This window comes from Grammomys surdaster, unplaced genomic scaffold, assembly GCF_004785775.1.
Source record: "Grammomys surdaster isolate TR1022 unplaced genomic scaffold, NIH_TR_1.0 125098, whole genome shotgun sequence".
Taxonomy (NCBI): domain Eukaryota; kingdom Metazoa; phylum Chordata; class Mammalia; order Rodentia; family Muridae; genus Grammomys; species Grammomys surdaster.
This window is the reverse complement of record NW_021620001.1, coordinates 109,802-123,746: the sequence shown is the minus strand read 5'-3', so window position 1 is coordinate 123,746 and position 13,945 is coordinate 109,802. Positions and strand designations below refer to the sequence as shown.

Here is a 13,945-nt window from a genome sequence, read left to right as displayed (position 1 = left end):
ACTTCCTTTGTTCATTTAATCATTCTTAAACCACTGTGGTACCATTTCAGCTCCAGGATATAAGCAAGTTGAAGCCACTTCAAGATCTGACTTCTCTAATCCTCGTTGACAATCCAGTTGTGTCCCTTCCTCATTACCTCCAGTTCATCATTTTCCACCTCCGTTCCCTGGAAAGTTTGGAAGGTCAGCCAGTAACCACTCAGGATAGACAAGAGGCTTTCGAGAGATTCAGTTTAGGTAAGATGATACTTACAAAGCAAGCAAACAGACAGAAAACACTAAACTTGAATGAGGAAGGAACTTATCTTTAGAAGTTCTGTAGAAGGATATGGTCTGGTAAAATGGCTCAGAGGGTAAAGGCATTTGTTGCCAGACCTAAGGACCTGAGTTCAATTCCTGGGACCCGCTTGGTGAAAGGAAAGACCCAACTCCTGCAAGTTGTCCTGTTACCTGTATTATCTGCCCCTATGTCAGGCATGTATTCTTACTCACAGCCAATAAATAAAGGAACAAATATTTTAATTTTAAAAGGTACATATTACCACACCTAACATTTAAAAAAAGAAGGATAAATTATAAACCTAATGATCCTACTAAAATGTACATGGAAATGGCACCATAAATTGATTAGTCAAGCAATTATCTGTTGACCAGTTGACCATATACTATGTTCCCTGTCTCAAAAGTGATCTGTGTGTGTGGGGGTGGGGGTGGGTATAAGGTGTGAGAAGAGGAAGAATGGTAAGCAGCCAGCGAAGAAAACAGTAAATGACAAGCTAGCAAGACCAGAGAACATGAAACAGAGTTTCAGATGTCCAGAAAAGATTTCAAGAGAGCAAGTGGTCACTGTGGAGGATGGGCTGACATATGAATAAGTAAGATTATCACAGACATGGCTTTAGAATTGCTTTGGGACTGGCAGTGGTGTGCACACCTTTAATCCCAGCGCTTGGGAGGCAGTGGCAGGTGGATCTCTGAGTCTGAAGCCAGCCTGGTCCAATATGGCCAGGGATATAACAGAGAAACCCTGCCTCAAAAAAAAAAAAATTTTTTTTTTTTTTTTTGGATTGGTGTTCTTCCCTGGAGCAGTTGGAGAGGGATGGGAACTAATGGTCCATAAGGAATGGGAAGGAGATATTTGATCAAAGATTTGAAATTTCTATAGCAGCTTCACTCTTCCAATACTTAATAATTGTACTTCTTAAGTATTAAAGGTAAAGAAAAGATCTAAAACTAAACACTCACCAATAGCCTCAAGGAAATGGGAAGAGGTGAAACGCAATCAAACCTCAAAGTTTTTAGTAATCAAATAGCATTCCTGAGATCAGAAGGGAGAGACAAATCATGCCTTTATTCTTTTAGTTCATAAAAATGAGGTTCAAGAGATTGGATTTTGAGAAAGAGCGAGGGCAAGCGGGCGGAGGGAGATCATTGACCATCTTTTGGTAGGAGGGATACTTTCTTGATCAAAAAAGAGAAAATGATATGTATGTATCAGTACTTTTATTGTCTCTGTGGTAGGAGAATTAGTGTCCTCCCTTAATGAGATGTGAGTCTCTCTGCTGAGAAAGACTGGATGGAACAGGGGAGGTTCCAGGAGAAAGGAGGACATGCAGTGACCATTGTAAGGTTGAGAAATCAGCCTCTGTTCCATCTGAATTTGAAATTGAATTTGAAATCGGTGTTAATCTCCTTTGACCCACAAAAGTGGCAGTTTCACGCCAGTGAGATGTCTCAGTGAGGAAGGGTGTGCCTTCTGTGCCAGCCTAAGAGGCCACGTCCCATTCTGGAACCCACAAAAGGGAGAAGAGAGCCAGTTCCACAAAGTTGTCCTGTAACTTCTGTGCACACACTGTGGCTTCTGCACGATTGCGCACACATGTGCGTGCATGCGTGTGTGTGTGTGTGTGTGTGTGTGTGTACTCACACATGCAAACACATACACAAAGAATATTCATAGTAAAAATCTCCTCCAATTACCACAACTTTGTTAACTCTTAATATAGGTCAGATTCAAATTCAAGGTGGCCATCTTTTTCCCAAAACACCATGGAAACTGATTTTGAAAGTCAATTGTGTTACACAGGTCTTAGACTTGTTTTGTCACTGTTCTTAGCATGCTTGCTATTTTCCAAGATGAGAATAGTTAGCTACTTCATTTTTATTGACAGAGGAGATAGAGAGACTAGAAAATGACCTGGAAAAGAAGACAGTGGAAACAGAAGAGCTTAAGAACAAACAAACAAAGTTTCTTGAGGAAATAAAAAATCAGGATAAACTGAACAAGTCATTAAAAGAAGAGGCCATGTTACAAAAACAGAGCTGTGAGGAGCTAGAAAGTGACCTCCACACAAAAAAGGAGTTGGTGAGTCTGTCGTACATTGTTTTGGCTATATTCTGTTAAGGTTCTGTTAAGAAGTCTTCGCTCTTATGTTTAAAAACACAATACCCTGACTATAGCTTTGGGGAGATGGGGGTTAACAGGAGTGTGGACAAGGGCTTTGTGAGCCGGTTCACTGTGAAATGCTCCCCAAAGGATAATGTGTGAAGAACAGTGCCTGACACGAGGGGAAGTGTGATACCGTGCGTTGGGAGGAGCTGGCCACACTGCTTACGATGCATTTCAAATAGCATCACAGGTAAGACTGTACATTGTCAGAAGTTTAGAACCTGACAAAGTTATTCAAAATTTAAACATAAGGTACCTTGTGTCATATCGCACACTTCTTTTTAATAGAAATGGTAACAGTAATGTGTAAAGTAAGTGCCAATGCATGTGCATGTACACACACATATATGCACATGCACACACACACAAATAAATATATGTAATAAATTTTGACAAATGGCGTTGTCCACTTCAAAAAGCTTATTGCCAATTTATGCTTTTCACAGCACTGAGTAAAAGGGTCAAACTGGGTTTATTATTGTAAAGTTAGGAGGGAGAAAAAGTGGAATCTTGTTACAGTTTTGTATTTCTGTAATTGCTGGAGAAGTGAATAATATTATATATGTATTTGTTGATCATTTGTCTTTCTTTTTTAAATTACTTATTTCCTTATTTTTCTCTCTTTTTTGTTATTCCAAAGTACTACTGTATATTTAAAAAGAAAATTCTAGGTCTTTATTTTGAGAGCTTACATTTTCCTTTGTCTCTTGCAGAATATCTGATGATAACATCATCTTCAGTAATTGTGCATTAAACTAGGGTTTTTTTTTTCTTTTAAAGAAAAGTCATATTGAATTAAGTCTTTTAAGGGGCATTTAAACTGTAGTTAACCCTATCCTCACCATCAGCAAACACTAACCAACTTGCTCTTTTTTGTTTTTTTTTTTTCTTTTCTTTTTTTTTTATTGGATATTTTATTTACATTTCATATGTTATCCCCTTACCCCATCCCCCACCCACCCGCTTTTTTGTTTTTTTGTATGTTGGTTTGTTTTTTGTTTTGTTTTTTTGCAAGCTACTTAACTTTGACCTTTCACTGTTTCTGCTTTTTAAATGAGAAGTCTGCTTGCCCTGCCACCCTCATGACTGTGAGGACTTGAGGCTCTGAGGGTGAGAATAACTCCAATGGAGCAAGCTCAGTAATGCCAGGTGGGGTTTATGCTCAGTGAAGCCATGTGTTACAGGCAGATTGATACCAGTACCGATAACCGTGCGTCATCAGTAGAGAGATGATAGTAGCATCAGAGCCTAGCTCTCTCCAGTGTTCTCCAGGTGACAGGTCTGTTCACTTCTTTCTGAGCCTACATCTTGGTTTCTTTCAGGTCTTTTTCTGCTGAGTCTTTATTCTTCTTTAAGGTAGTTCCTCCAGGCCTGAACTGCACACTGTTTTCTATGGTGTTGCATGATGATTCGTATTAATGTGCTTGTTTCCATTTTAAGTTTTGAAACTGGCCATCTCATTGGGAATGTGTTTGTGTTATAAATGACTTTGTGTACCGGAGAGTAAATTTGAATATGAGAGGAAATTAGTATTATTGTTCCTGTTTGTAATATGTTAACTGCAGTCATCTCTTGATTATTTGTAGCCACACACAGCTAGCCTACTTCCTTTGGCTCTTGTTTGCTCTCATTTATGCTCTTCTGCAGCAGAGAATTGCTGAGGGCTTATTATCATCTAAGTCTAGAGCTATGAAAAGCACAAAAGTACTTTGGAAACAAAGGTTATTATAGGAAATAGTCCAGGCATGCTCTGTTCTTCCAGCCATGTTTGCCTTTGTTTGGCCCTATTGTCAGTTTGCTTTGGGAGAAAAGACCTAAACATAAGTGTTGCTGTTGATTGTGAATTGTCTCTGAGACCTCGGTCCTCTTGAACATTGACTGAAATCATCAGTGTGAGCAATGTGCTGGACAGCAAGAGATCACTGATGGCAGCATGGGACAGCAGAGAGTGTTAGACTGGAACCCAGGTTACTTGAATTTGAACACTGCTCAGTTGGACAAGTTGTTTAACACCTCTGAGCAGCTTTGATCGCCTCAGAGTAGAATAGTGATGCCTCAGTGAGCTGGCACATGCAGCTCACAAAACACCTGGTGCTAGAGTGCAGCTCAGTGTTACTCCATCTGATGGATACTCAAGAGGGGACTGCACGCTAACTTATGCATGATTTTGGTTTCCTGGCCTTGTAAAATGTTTGTGTGTATGCTTTGTTTCTTTTCAACTTGCATTTTGATGAAATATTTCTGCATGCTTTTCTGTCTGAAAGCAACTCTCAGATTGTCAAAAAGAAAGAAAAAAGAAAAGAAAGTAAAAAATCACTTAGTGAACCTTTGAATGAACTCAAGGGATCTGTTTGGTAGTCAGGTCACCTGTGGCAAGGCAGTTCACCAATCTGAGACACAACTTCTGCATTTGCAAATTCAGAAATTAGATTTGATTATCCTTACATCTTCCTCCTAGTGCCAAAATCTCCAAGAGTACCAAAGAACTGTAATTAGAGTAAAGTTACTGGAGTATTAAAAGTTCCTAATATCACATATTTGCATCTGATTGAGCTCACTTACATTTCTTACCTCTGCTACAAAGAATACTGCTATTCTGGCCCAGCACTGAGGCACATGTCTATACTCTGGCGCTCAAGAGGCTTAAACAGGAAGATCACACACTCTGCCCACCTGGGCTGCATAACAAATTCCTGGAAAACACAGTGAAATCTCCTGCACCCACTGCCACCCGTACTGAACACTCACAGCTAAGATTCATCAGCTAAAGCCAGTCTTCTCCTCCTCTGTAAAATGTCCCTCCATAAACTGAAGCAAGCATTAAAAGCAAAGAGTGGGTTTAATAAATTGGTGTTCGTGACTGGGACCAGGATGCAAAGCACTATAGGATGGCTGGCATTTGTTTTCATGTCAAGCTAAATTGTTCTTTGTGACTCACTGTATCCTGAAATGGCATATCAAAGGTCTTTTATGTGACCTCTTCTGAAATGATAATTCTGTGTTTCACTTTCATTTATGGTGAGTGAGACAAAATATTCTCAGTGTTGTGCTATTTGATGTAGTTATGTGAGAACTACCCGTATCATTATAGGATTACGCTAACACATTGATACTTATCCGTCTCCTATTGGCCAATAGCTAAAACAGAAAGCAGTGGAACTAACTCGGGCATGTCAGAAACAGTATGAGCTGGAGCAGGAACTGGCCTTTTATAAAATTGATGCCAAGTTTGAGCCACTGAATTATTATCCATCAGAGGTAAGTTTATATTTTTTTAGTAATCCAAAATTAAAGCCAGGATTGGGGGAGGCAGGAAGAAGACAAGTGACAGGAATATCAAAGGGATTTTACCATTAATCTTTCCATTACCATTTTTTAAAAAAGATTTATTTATTTTATATACTTGAGTACACTACACTGTCACTCTCTTCAGACATACCAGGGGAGGGCATCAGATCCCATTGCAGATGGTTGTGAGCCACCATGTGGTTGCTGGGAATTGAACTCAGGACCTCTGGAAGAACAGTCAGTGCTCTTAACCGCCGAGCCATTTCTCCAGCCCCTTCTGTTACCTTTTTGAGTATATATGTTTGTGTTCATATGTGTAGGGGAGGGCATGCATGTGGAGGTTAGACAGTTTTTGGAAGTCACTTCTTTGCTTCCATTGTGTGGTTCCCAGAGATTGAACTGAGGCCGTCAGTCTTGGCAGCAGTTGCCTCTGCCTGCAGAGCCATCTCCAGTCTACTCCAGTTTCTTGATGTAAGGATATCATCAAAGTAACTGTAGTGCGGTTGTATGGATGAGTTATGTGGCTCGTGGAATGAGAATAGTGTTCTAACGAGATGAAAGCTTCAAGGAGATCGCTGCCCACAGCCACGTCTGTAGTCAAAAGCAGTAATCTTAGTCTGTTACCTTACTCTAGGTGCAGGTCAGTGAGATGCAAACTGAGCGGAAGCGCTCCAGCACCTCTGAGTGGTAGCTCCTAGCATGCTTGTTCACCGCTCTCTCGCGTCAGTTCCAGTCAGCCACTATTCGTAACAACACCATAGAAGTAAGGAGCTGCCCAGTGGCCAAGGCCAGTGAGTCCAACAGTACATGCTTCGTTTAGTTTCTAAAAATTGATTAGTTTGAGATCTTACATCAATCAGGAAGCAACGTAATACACCCAGGCTTCTGATTTAAAGATGAAACAATATTAAGCAATCCCATAGCTGTGGGTAACTGACTAAAGAGTCAGTTAATCTAAACTCTACTTGCTAATAGAGAGAATAATCTTTTTGAGACCATTTTCAGTTCTAATTCCTTTTCACTATATGAAAAAGAAGAGAAAGAATAACATTATATCTTCTAGCTTCTAGACATGTAAGATTAATATAAATATTCTGTGATTAGACTTGCCACTAATAAGGTAAATAATATCATTTGACTAGAAGTTGTTCCTTAATCCATAAATCTTAATAATATGCTTGCTTGTAGTATGCTGAATTCAACAAATCCTCAGATGAAAGCCCTTACATTGGCAAATCCAGATACAAGAGAAATATGTTTGCCACCGAGACTTACATTGTCAGTGACGCCCAGGCAGTACAGATCAGGACGATGGTGCCAGAAGGAGGACAGCTTAGACACGAGCACACGTCCCCAAGAGCCCAAGCACCACCGGATATACAGTTGGAAGACACAGAAAAAAAAATAAGTGCAGGTAAACAGAGTTACTCTTAAGTTCTTACTAAAGAAAAGGCTGGGGATCTGGCTCCGTGGTGGAACATTTGCCTAGCATGCACAAGGCTCTTGTTTCAGTGTCTAGCACTACAAAAGGTAATGCATTCACACATACATACTTACATGTATAAATACATACAATAACTGGATATGCAGGTTGATGATATTTTACAATTTTAATTAAACATTAATGGTACTTATTTTACATGAAAAGTCTAAAGCCTAAGTAGTGAGTAATGAGGCTGCTTTTTAATGATTCCTCTTGTGTGTGGTTGAGAATTGGGTTACTGACAGTGTGTTCAGGGAATCAGTCTAATAAGTGTCTGTAAACCTCGTCCTGTCAGTCTGCACTGAAACTACTCACTGAGAGGTATAGTTAGTAACCACGGAAGAAGTAAGGAACCATTCTCATTATTATTACGTGTAAGGACCAGAACCTTCCAATAGGCTGACCTCAGACTCTACTTGACATGTCTGCTGTGTGTCTATTTTCTTAATCATAGTGTACCCCCCCACCTACCACACACACACACACACACACACACATACCGTCTAATTCAAGGGACCTTACCATTCCTGGCAAACCACATACACCAAGAAATTAAGCCAAGAGAAACTAAAGATACTCTGCCAGTGTTGCTGTGAATCCACTTACTCACAGGCTGTATGGATTTAGACGAAAGGACTCCTGACTGGAGTCTGTGCACTTTAGTACTCTTGGTCCACTGTAGAACTCCCGCTGATAGTACAGAGGAGGCCACGATGGAGGCTGATTTCTTTTTGACTCGTATTTTATGGAAAGCTTTGGCAGGGGAAGCAGAAGAAAATGGGATGTGTAGAGGCTGGCTGTAGGAGGCTCTGGTGAGAGATTGAAGTGTGAGCAGGGAACATAAGGTGAACTCTGAGGTAGATACTAGCTGATTCGAGGGCTTCTCCGAACGGGAGATTCTGTCTGTCTTGATTTCTTCCTGATACTTCCCTTTTCTGTATTTCCTTTTCTTCCTTTCCTTTCTTTCTAAGTGTTGGGAAACAAGCCCCACTACAAGCCCAGCTGTAGCCCTCCCATAGCAAGTATGTTTGTTTCAGATTTGGGTTTTGGGGTTTTTTTGTTTTTGTTTTTTGCAGGAGTCAAGGGTGTTTGTTTTGTTTGTTGTTGTTTTTCCTGAAACGGTCTCTCTGTGGCCCTGGCTGTCCTGGAACTTAATAGGTTAGCCTCAAACTCACCAAATCCACTTATCTCTGCCTCTGCCTCTGGCCCTTTCCCTGTCTGCCCTGTGCCTCTGCCTGCTAGGATTAAAGGTGTGAACACCATTCCCAGCTCCAAATAGTGAACTTGTTAATACTGTGCTCCATCATAAAGCACTAACCTATAGCAAAGGCAGTGGCAATGGTATTATTGTCAATATCCTGGGGGAATGAATTATGACTCAGTAACATGTGAAACACCTAGTACAATATACTCCTATTATCTGAAAACTGTTCACAGTGGTAAGAGAGATCAGGCAAAGTCCTTCTGATGTTATGAATTATACAAAAAAAAGTATTAATTAGAGTTTTGTAAAACAGAGCTAAATGAAGATAGAAGCCATCATAAGTAAGACTTAGCTTTGCTCTGCAGTTGAACACCTTAACTGGGTGGAGCTCATTGCAGAAAAAGAAAGTATAGTAAAAATTTTAGAAGTCAACATTGTTTCATGTGTATATGTGAAAATTGTTTTTAAAACATAATTTGTTTTAAAGCACAAATTCGACTGTCAGAACTACACCATGAAATAGAAACAGCAGAACAGAAAGTATTACGGGCTACTCAAGAATTTAACCAAATGGAGGAAGCTATACAACAAAAAAAGGTATGTGAATCATGCTGAAGACATCATTGTTAGTGTGGGCTTGCTTCCTACCTGTAAAACTGCAGTAGTGATGGTGCACGCCTGTAATCCCAGGTCTCAGGAGGCAGAGGCAGGAAGATGAGTTTGAGGCCAGCCTGGTCTACAGAGTGAGTTCCAGACTAGCCAGGGATACACAGTCGTATAAATCATTTTGAAATTAATTGTTGGATTATTTTATAGTAGAATATGGTTACATTATTTCATTGATGATGATGTCCTGTTAACATTTCATAAAATGTGTAGAAATAAATTCCTTAAATAAGTGTGGTGGCACATGCCAGGCAGGCAGATATAAAGTGAGTTCCAGGGCAGCCAGGGCTACACAAAAAAACATGGTGTTGAGAAACCCTGTCTCAAAAAAACCCCAAACAAACAATAAAACAAACAAATAATATATTACTTAAAATTGACACAAAAGGGGCAGAAAGATGGGTTAGTAGATAAGAGCGATCACCGCTCTTCCAGAGGACCGGAGTCTGGTTCTTAAGACCCACGTTAGGCGGCTTACACCCGCCCGTAAGTCCAGCTCCAGAGGGCCCAGCGCTTCTTGCCTCCACAGGCACCCACCTTCACACGCACAAATGCACATGCAGATGCACACACACTAAAAGAGGAAAACACACTTTAAAAAGTTACACAAAAAGATGTGTTTGATCTTCTCTACTGGGTTGCTTCCTGATTTATCTCTTCTAACTAAGCCTCTTTACCTGGGACTTAGGTTAAGAACTAAAGAGCACACGTGCTGGGGCATGAACATTGTCAAACACAAGGTGGTGGTGTGTGTGTTGGGGGAGGGGGCAAACACTACCTTCAACAATTCCCAAAGTGTTTCATAGAGAAGTAAGTAGTTCAAGTTTATGTTGTAATTGCATAGGTTAAATGTTTTTAAATGTATTTTGAATTTTTCTTTTGACACAGGGTCTCATGTAGCCCAGGATAGCCTGGAAGTTGCTATGTAGCTGAGGATAACCTTAAATTACTTACTCCTCCTCCTGCATCCACCTTCCAAGTGCTGGGATTATAGATGTGGCCCATCATCCTCAGTCCTACACGTTTGAAAAACATTGCTCTGTTTGTATAAATCTCTACATTACAGACTGTAGAGCATAGCAGATGACTATAACATTACTGTGTCAGTCTTCAGAACTCACTGGTAGACCATCTCCATATTTAAACTGTAGTATAACAATTAGTAAAATGTCTAAAGTCACACAGTCTTGGTTCTAATAACCTCCTAATATGACATTGAGGAAGATACTTGGATTTTCTGTGATGTTATTGTCCTACGTTTAGAGCTGCAGCAGTGATAAAGCACACTGTTAATCCCAGCACACAGGAGTAAGAGGCAGGCCGATTTCTGTGAGTGTGATGTCAGCCTAGTCTAAGTAGTGAGTTCCAGGCCACCCAAGGATACAGAGCAAGACCCTGTCTCAAATAAATATAATAAATTGAGGTGGTATCTTTCTACCTTATGTATTTCAAGGATTACAAGGTATGAAATTTAGAGTGGTACCTGATGCATATCCATGCATCATCAAGTCAGCCATTCTACTGCTGTGATGACGACAGCTTTATCTGCACTTGTCACCACATTCCCAATGTTCATAAGCTTTTAGAGGTAGGATTTCCACCTATAATTAGCATAAAACTACAGATTGCATAGAGAATACCTAGCTGCCTTAGCTGCTTTTCAGTTGCTTTGACAAATCACCATGACCAAGGCAATTTATAAAAGAATGTGTCTAATTTGGGGACTCATAGTTCTGGAGAGTTTGAATCCGTGACTTGTGGCAGGATGCATGGCAGCAGGTAGGCAGGCAGGCAGGCACGACACTGGAGCAGTAGCTGGGAGATCACATCTTGAGATACAACACAAGGCGGAAAGACCTAACTGGGAATGATTTGGGCTTTTGAAACTTCAGAGCCTATAACACCTCCAACAACACCAAACCTCTTAAATCTTCACAAACAACTGGAGACCAAGTATGCAAATACATGAGCATGTGGGAACCATTTTCATTCAAACCACAATAATCCCCACATCTCTTATTTTAAAAGTCTTCTATAACAGAGTATTTTTTAAGTTATAGATGCTTGCTTCATAAATTGTTGTTGCCCTCCTTTGTTAATTATGTGCTGGGGGCTGGGAGAATTAGATTTCAGAAGCAGAGAAAGACCTTCTTCTCAAGCAGTTGAATGGTAGACTACAGCATCTAAACAAATTGCGCCAGGAAGCTCTGGATCTAGAAATGCAGATGGAAAAGCAAAGAAAAGAAATTGCCGAAAAGCATGAAGAGATCAACAATGTGCAGCTAGCCTCAGATAGCCTGGATTCCAAAGACCCAAAGCTCGTAAGTAAAATGGGAAATCTTGACTTGTTCCACAGATTATTACTTTGTATCTGTGTATAGATAGTATTTGCTTCACCATTTTTAATAGCAGAATCCTTTCTGAAAGTCTTCATTTACTATACAGATTTAAGTAAGATATGTATGTATGTGTATATATATACATGTGATACATATATATTATATATGTATCTTATATATGTATATATATATTAATATGTATTTGTATATGTATAAATTTAATTATATAGAAATATATCTCATATGATATTAATGTATTCATATCAAACATTTATGTCCCGAACAAAACCACCTAGTCTTGAACATACTGGTTTTCAATAAATGAAGGCTGCATGGCAAACTGTTTGGGGGCAGTTGTTGAATTTTGTTGTATTCTAGAGCAAGAGAAACTTTCTTCAAGATGACCTGTAAATTTCTCAAAGACAGGAAGTGCTGAAGCAGGGTCAGGGTCAGAGGTCTTCTGTACCTCTTTAAGTTTTCATGCATATAATCCACAAACATTGTTTGCTGTTTCTATTTATTTTGTCCTTAAAAATAAAACATTTCTCTGGAGTTTGCCATCCTGTGTTGTGAAATCAAGATGGCTGAATGACAAGGTCAGACTCTTGTCTCTTTCTGTCAGTTAATACCCTAGTAAATCTTACTAATGACGTATATTTTAGTCACTGTTCTGAAATAAGGTAAAACTTTATATTTTACAAAAGCTTCATATTTTACTGTTGGAGGTAGAATTGTAAAGTTATAATTTTAAAAAACTAAGACCTCTGGACTAACAGGAATCAGAATTTAATGTGATAAGGACAGTGTACTAGAAATGCTTTAAGTACTTCTATTTAAACATCAGTTTTGTACGTAAGTATGTACATGCCTGTAAACAGAGGCCATGTAATTTTGACAAGGATAAACTAATTATCATAGGTATAAAATATTTTCTAAAAAGAAGCCTAAGCCTTAGTATTCTTACTGAAAGTATTATTTTATTTGTGTGTGTATGCATGTGTAGTGTACATTTGTGTGTGCACATAGCATTGTGTGTATGTGGAGGACAGAGGTCAGTGTCCAGTGTCCTCATTTGTTTTCTGTTTATATATTAATGAATTCATTCGCTCATTCACTCATTTTTGAGACAGGAATTCTTACTGAATCTGGAGCAAATTAATTCAGCTCGGTTGGCCAGCCAATGAGCTTCAGAGACTGGCTTTTCTCCCCTCCTCCTAACCCCCCACTGGGGTTGTATGGTCTTGTTCTGTGCCTGCTGTACAGGAGGAGGGCTGGGCCTCCAAATTCACCTTCTCATGCTTATATGCCCATCTCCCCAGATTATTTTCAATAATTTTTTTTTTTTTTTGGTTTTTCGAGACAGGGTTTCTCTGTATAGCCCGGGCTGTCCTGGAACTCACTCTGTAGACCAGGCTGGCCTCGAACTCAGAAATCCGCCTGCCTCTGCCTCCCGAGTGCTGGGATTAAAGGCGTGCGCCACCACCGCCCGGCTCAATAATTTTTGTCAGATGAAAAATCAGAGATTTTTTAAGAACCATAATGTATAACAGTCAGTAGTATGTTACTGTATTATATTTATATATTAAGTCTTCCATCTATGAAAGGGTTGCCATGACAGTAGAAAACTATATCATTCCCCCCCCCACCCCCAAGGCAAGAATGAAGGAGCTTGAGGGTCCTGAGTTAGATTACAGCCTGAATTGTGTTGGCTTCAGCAGATGGCCATGATGGTCTCGGCCGGCATAAGGGGAATTTAATTTCACGGTATTTCTGTGCAGTATCACATAGAGGATAGGGCTAAGGAGATATTTTGTTTTGTTTTTGTTTTGTTGTTGGTTTGGTTTGGTTTTTTTGAGACAAAGTTTCTTTATGTAGTCTTGGCTGTCTTGGAACTTAGAAGAGAGATTCATCTGCCCCTGCCTCTGCCTCTGCCTCTGCCTCTCCAGTGCTGGGATTAAAGGTGTGCCACTTCTATGTTTCTTTTTTCTTGAGGGGTGTGCCTCAAGACAGGGTTTCTTTGTGTAGTCTTGAGGGATGCTAGAATCCATCTGTTCATGTAGGAGTAAGGTACATCGACCAAGCTCTAGTTCTGACACCACAGCACAATTCTCAAGCTTTACATTTGCAGAGGGTAGAAATGGGACTTAGGAAAACTAAATTATTTGCCCCTCAGCACTTTTAGGAAGGGACGGAGACCTTACTTAAGCTATTACAACAACCCTTTCCTTACAGAAGGATTTTAAAAATCCAAACATAATGAAAAATAAAAGCTTAGTCATATCTCTAGTCATATTTTTCTAAATACGTAAACATTTTATTAGGCTTCAAAGGGAGAGTGACATTTAAAAATCGAGTCCCATTCTAGTTACCGAGTTTCCCAGCCGGAGGAACAGTCTTCACCGGCAAACAATAAAGATCTGCCCTGCTTTCCTACAGGGAGTTAGCCTAGTGATCTTTCAGCCTTTGGGCGTGATTGGCCCTCGAGAGCTTCCTGTGTTTTGATTTAAAGTTGGAGG

At 39.8% G+C, this 13,945-nt stretch overlaps 1 protein-coding gene across 10 annotated transcripts in view; it reads left to right on the top strand.

Annotated features, from left to right (window-relative positions):
- The window catches only part of Cntrl (centriolin), a 72,903-nt gene that overhangs the window by 13,506 nt on the left and 45,452 nt on the right, over positions 1 to 13,945 (top strand). For all 10 annotated transcript variants that reach the window (XR_003713711.1, XM_028785067.1, XM_028785066.1 and 7 more), the window contains 6 exons: positions 51 to 237; positions 2,172 to 2,365; positions 5,588 to 5,707; positions 6,926 to 7,151; positions 8,912 to 9,021; positions 11,217 to 11,411. Coding sequence is in view for 9 of the 10 variants with exons in the window: in XM_028785067.1 (XP_028640900.1) it covers positions 51 to 237; positions 2,172 to 2,365; positions 5,588 to 5,707; positions 6,926 to 7,151; positions 8,912 to 9,021; positions 11,217 to 11,411 (1,032 nt within the window). In the remaining variant the exon portion in view is untranslated. The remainder of the gene's footprint in view (positions 1 to 50; positions 238 to 2,171; positions 2,366 to 5,587; positions 5,708 to 6,925; positions 7,152 to 8,911; positions 9,022 to 11,216; positions 11,412 to 13,945) is intronic.